General features: G+C 54.0%; 1 protein-coding gene across 1 annotated transcript; it reads left to right on the forward strand.

Annotated features, from left to right (window-relative positions):
• The first annotated feature begins 1,769 nt into the window (after nt 1-1,769).
• LOC119098287 (CRISP/Allergen/PR-1-like) lies at nt 1,770-4,776 on the forward strand. The gene is made up of 5 exons (XM_037221208.1): nt 1,770-1,827; nt 2,911-3,058; nt 3,695-3,806; nt 4,297-4,425; nt 4,648-4,776. Exons 1-5 carry the CDS (start codon nt 1,770-1,772, stop codon nt 4,774-4,776), a joined length of 576 nt encoding a protein of 191 aa, XP_037077103.1.
• Nucleotides 4,777-5,597: the final 821 nt, after the last annotated feature.

The following is a 5,597-nucleotide window of genomic DNA, read 5'->3' on the forward strand; positions in this document are numbered from 1 at the left end:
TCAGCCAGGGAATTGTCCTGCGTGTTGATATTTTCAAACCACGAAGCTAGCTGTGTGGTGAACAGCTAATGTGAACAGCTTAATACCTGTTTGCGATGAAGCCCGAGAACTGATCCCAGCTTGGCCTGCGAAGAGATCTCCATCCATGACGGGTGACATCACGAGGTACCGAGCAGAGTACTGTGTAGTGCTAGAATACTGGTCTTCATATATTGTTGTGTCGCGCGCGTTTCCCATTTGGCAACTGGGACTGGAAGTCTGTTAAAGATAATGACAATAAAAGTGCGACCGCACCGAGAATTGTTTAGGCCCGACTCCCGCTCTGTTTTCTGTACTCATGGTACGTTTGCATCGCCTAGCTGTCACGGTCAGTTGCTTCAAGAAGTACAGGCACCAGCGTACCCATCTTTGGGCACTGAAATGGATTGGTGCCTTTACCACCCTTCAACATCTGGAAGGATCGCGTACTTGGCGCATTGTCCATTTGTGACGGCGCGAACTATGTCCTTGCTCGGCGAGGTCCGACAGGGTTCGCTTGAGCCTGCACCCTCCGTGTGTCCACAGTCTGACACTAATGCTCTCCCATGTGCCCGCAGTCTGACCCTAAAGACCTTCCGTGTGACCGCAGTCTGACCCTAATTCCCCCCGTATGTCCGCAGTCTGGTTAAAACGCCCCCCCCCCCGATGTGCCCGCAGTCTGACCCTAACGACCTTCCGTGCACCCGCAGTCTGACCCTAAAGCCCTCCGGTGTGCCCGCAGTCTGACCCCGACCCCGGCGAGCACTGGCCAAACCAAGCGCCACTCCGTCCGCAGGGAGGTCAGTGTGGAATTTGTCTTATTGGGGTTTGATTAGATATCTTATGCCTGACAATGTCATTTGACATGGGACCAATAACGGTTCCAGCATTGTGTGAGCGTGGATCTCAGTATCTGAACCAGTCAGTTGATAGTTTGTGGGCCGCCATGTACGTAGGGCTGTCAAACAAGCAGCCACCTGACTTCCTCCCCCCCCCCTCCCCACCCCCCTGTTCTGTGCAGCAAGACATGTTTTAGTTGTGAAGCTGTTCTAAGTCCTGCTGGCCAGCACGACGCATTCGAAAGTCCTGATATGTTGAGCTTTGCAGTCGTAGGTTTGTCGTTGTGCTGTCGTATGGATGTATTGTGTAGGGTCTTGTCACGCGTTTTGCTCTTCGTTCGAATACTCACCCATCGAACAGCCAAAGCTTACCTATTACCGATACATGCTTTGTGCATCTCAACCTACAGCCCTGCTTCTCAGGTGCTCTTTAGGGGTGTGAAGAGGAAAAATATGCTTGAATAGGCACATTGTTCTGTATAATACTAGCTGTTACCCACTGCTCAAGCCCAGTGCACAGAGCAAGCAAAGCAGCCAGCACCACCGTTCTTTCCCGCCTCCATGTTTTGAGAAAGCCGGCGCAAATCGCCTGTTTTCGCCTGCTCCACTTCTCCGCGGGCCAGACCTGATCCAAACACGCTGCCAGCCGTCGCACCCCTCTGGGGAGGGGAGTGGAGAGCCGGATCCTGGGACAGCCGGCGGCGCTCATCGCCCTCAGGCGCGTCCCGCCCCACTGGTGCTCACATCAAAAAGGCACCCACCGTCCAGCAGCGACACACTCGGTCTCCGACCGTCATCGCCCGCAGGCGCCTGCCGCCCCACTTGTGCTCACATCAAAAAGGTACCCGCCGTTCAGCAGCGACTCATTCGGTCTCCGACCGTCATCGCCCGCAGTGCGATCTCTGCCTCGCCATGGCCTCTGCCTCTGCCTTTGCCGTCGGTCTGCTGGTGCTGCAATGCGCGCTGGGAAGTGAGGCAAGGGAAGTGAGGCAAGCTGCCGCAAGCCGCTGACATGCTGCAACTGGTGAGTGGGAGGTCCAGTGTTCTGGAAACAGTGAGTGATATGTCCACAGTGCTCTGGAGATAGTGTGTGGAAGGTCTCACCGCCCACATTCTCCCTTAAACGCAGGATTGTCGTATGTTAGCGACGCCAGAAAATCAAAGGAGCTTCAGTCATGGTGACGTGTGATGCGTTAGCCAGTGATGGTGGAGGGGCTGACCTCTATTTTATTGGTGGACAAAGCCACTGTCTGGTCCACCACTATAATTGTAAATGCTGAAACTGTCTCGGGCATTTCCTTACTGTCAGATGCAGTGCCCTTGTTTCAGTGAAATACATCGCGTTTTCATCTTTTTTTGGAAGGGAAGTACGTAAGCAACCGTGTAATTGTGAATAGGTTTTTACGTTGTTAACTTTGCTTTGGGTCCAACCAAGGTGCGATTTGATTTTTTTAGACATTGCCTTTGCCTTTTGGTAAGCACACTGCTCTTGACTCGCAGTGCCTTAAAGGTATTTTACGCTTGCTGATAACTAATGAGATGAATGATTACGAGTGTTTAACCGCTATGGACAACGGACGCTTACCCAGACTTTGCTTGTATTTCACCCTGTTTTTCTTCTCCAGGTATGGGACGAGGAGCTTACCGCCACCGCCCAAGCACAGGCGGAGCAGTGCACTGGAAACCATGGCTGCAGCGAGTGCCGAGCTAGCCGTAAGGCCGACAGCTATCGTAGCCGACCTGTAACGTGATGGGGAGTGGCTCCCAAAGCTTTCCAAAACGGTTTAATAACACCACTGCATATGGTGACTATATTTTAGATTGATAATTAAGTTTTTATGTTTGTGCTATGATGTGTTTAATTGGTTGGATATTGGTCCTTGACGTCTCGGAGCACTTTACGTCGTTTTTCTGCTGATGAATACAAAAGCCCGTTTGATCGTTCGCTGCACAATCCTAGGGGTTAAAGGGCTCACTCAAGCTACTGAAATGACCAAAGCACGGCCGAAATACACATGTACGCATTCCCTTTAACTGTATGTCTCATTTACAGCACGTTTCTTCGTCGTCGGCCAGAACATCGCGGCATTGAGCACCTCCCAGCGGGGCGTTGAAAACTTATACCAGAAAGTACTGGATTTGGCCCAGACCTGGTTTGCCGAGTCCGTCCACACATCTGTGGACTTCGTCAACACTTTCTAGTAAGCAGGCGTCCTTGTTGGGACCATTGACGTCATTTCCGATGCCGCACATTGTTTGATAAGTGCACTTAAATCAGGATAAAGAGGTATATGGAAGAGCACCATCCACCCCAGAGTCGCGGAATAAGAAATAACTGCAAGATAACAAATGGGCACATATATGTGAAATCGTACACAAAATTGCTGCCGATATCATTGTCCTCCGAGATTCAACCTATGCTGTTGAAGCGTATCTAAGTATCGCGGCGTGGTGTACCAGGTTAGTTTGACGTGATTCTGTCCCGCACATGATGTCTGATAAGCATCGATGATGTTTTTATGGTAGGTAAACATACCGACGGGTTGCTAGACATCAGCCGCCGTGTCTGCCAGTCGCGAAGCCGGGTGTATGTCGCCAGCCCCGCCGCTGTCTGCGCAGATGTCTGCCGTGACGTCTGGCTGTCATCAGTCACGGGTGTCTGTTGTCTGGGTTATCGGTTTCGGGTGTGTGCGCGCCTGTGCAGCCGCGGCCGGAGACCTGGCGGACCCGCGCTGGGGTCGGCGCGGCGCGCCTCGCCGCCTCCCAGCAGTGCGAGCGCTGCGTCTAGTCGCCTCCAAGCAGAGGCGATTGCGCTTGTACGTGTGCCGTGATTTCAGTCAGGGATGCTGCCACACCGGCACGTACGGCCACTTCGCGCAGGCGGTCTGGTCCATCACCCGCTACATCGGCTGTGGCGTAGTCACCCACCAGGGCGGCCTGGGCACGAAGGTGAGCACGCAGTGGGGGCGGCAGGGGACGGCGATTGAACGGTGTTGTGCATCAAGAGAAAACGTTCTAGCGTTCTATATGACGTTCTATGTGACTATGAACGTTCCAAACGTTCTATGTGATGTTTAAGTGTCAATTGCCGGACCGCACATGCTCCTGGAAAGACGCCTGTAACTGGACATATTTGATTTGGCCTCTTTCGCTGTTGACCTGCGATCATACGATGGCATTACACCTTTACTCACATGTTCGGAGGGGGTGAGTAACGTTTCCTGCATAGATTGGCGAATTTTTGAAATATCAGCAGGAATAATGCCATGATTACGTAAGTATTATTCGTCATGTACCAACAGCAGCCAGCGCAATATGTCTCTCTCGTCATCGCAGAATGGCCCAACCGCCTCCATGATCCGGACTATGTGAATTGTCTAGACAAACATCGTCTGCACGGGTCGAAACGGGGATAGCTGACAACGCCGCTGTTCTCCAGGTGCTGCTGTACTGCAATTACGGGCCTGGTGGTAATGTCGTCAGCAAGCCAACGTACCGGATGGGACGGAAGTGCTCTGCGTGCCCGCAGGGCACCAAGTGCAACTCGCGGTACGACGGTCTCTGCAACGTGGCGTCGTAGTTGGCCGACACCGGTACGTAGGCTGCGTTCTGACCTGAGGAGCGGTTCCTGAGGGGCTCCGCCACGCTTCCGTGCTGTGCTGTTGTGTGGGTGGAGGCGGTTGGTCGTGTGACGCCATGGTGATTAAGTGTGGTGGTTTGTCGCGTACGGAATGCCCCTGCGGTGTGGCCCAACAACCGCCTTCTGACGCTAGCACCTCCTGGCCGCCAGATGTACGTGTGCGCCACGTGCGGCTCGCTGATGTCGCCCATCACCGAGCTGACGCAGCGGGCCGCGGCGGGCCCGCCGGCGGGCTGTCTCGCTCTTCGGCGTAGCAGCCCCGCCCGCGGCCTCGGCTGAAGCGCGCTGCTCGTAGTGGGAGGAGGTGTCGGTCCACCTGCCCTTCGCGGTGCGCCATCCCGCCAGCCAGCCAGCCACGGGGAACACCGAGGGACAGGTCACGTGACAGGCCTGGAACCCACCTGAAACGCGACCTGTTGGTCGTCCGCCACCAGCGACCCCACCGGCAGTTCGTGTTTCCGTTAGTATCGGCGGCGGCTGTTAGGTGACGTTTGAGTCGCGTCCCAGAGCAAGATCGTAGATGCATCGTTTCGGTTGTCAAAAGTGTAGATGTACAGATTTCGAGCAATAAATTGAGCCTCCCTGAGGACATCTGAAACATGTTGCAGTTTTCTTCGTGACAGGGAACCGACGAGTTTCGAATGAATGTGTGCTAAGGATACCATCGCCAGGTGGCACAGAACTGTACCGGACGACTTATTCGAGGTCTCCTCAAAGACAGCAAGCTCCTCGTCACACACCTGCGCTTTCGGACGGCTCTACAATCCGCAAAGAAAAAGTACTTAAAAGTGAAAAGTATATCGGTTGTGTCACATCATTGCCAGGGCCCAAAAGCCGAGAGAGTGGCGGTGTGAAGGAACGCCGATGATACGCCGCGCAGTGTAGGCGCGTAACGAGGACATGTGCTACGGTCGAGCGCTCCCCACAATCCATACCCTGTGGCGTGTCCTGGCCCCATAGAAAAAGTGGATGCGTCGGGTGTTTGTGTCTCAACCGAAGACGGCAAAGAGACCCCACACCAAACCTTTCAGACCCTCCAGACCTATTGGCACGGCAAGATGATTTCCACTCGCCACTGAATGCTTTGATGGCCTAGATTG

The sequence above is a fragment of the Pollicipes pollicipes genome, unplaced genomic scaffold (genome assembly GCF_011947565.3).
Source record: "Pollicipes pollicipes isolate AB1234 unplaced genomic scaffold, Ppol_2.1 Scaffold_4740;HRSCAF=5597_pilon_pilon_pilon, whole genome shotgun sequence".
NCBI lineage: Eukaryota > Metazoa > Arthropoda > Thecostraca > Pollicipedomorpha > Pollicipedidae > Pollicipes > Pollicipes pollicipes.

Bases quoted from the DNA above. Each gene is read 5' to 3' on its own strand.
- LOC119098287 (XM_037221208.1), top strand. From the start codon at position 1,770: ATGGCCTCTGCCTCTGCCTTTGCCGTCGGTCTGCTGGTGCTGCAATGC. The intron at 3,059-3,694 runs GTAAGCAGGCGT...CCGTGATTTCAG, and splicing joins GACTTCGTCAACACTTTCTA to TCAGGGATGCTGCCACACCG. The intron at 3,807-4,296 runs GTGAGCACGCAG...GCTGTTCTCCAG, and splicing joins AGGGCGGCCTGGGCACGAAG to GTGCTGCTGTACTGCAATTA.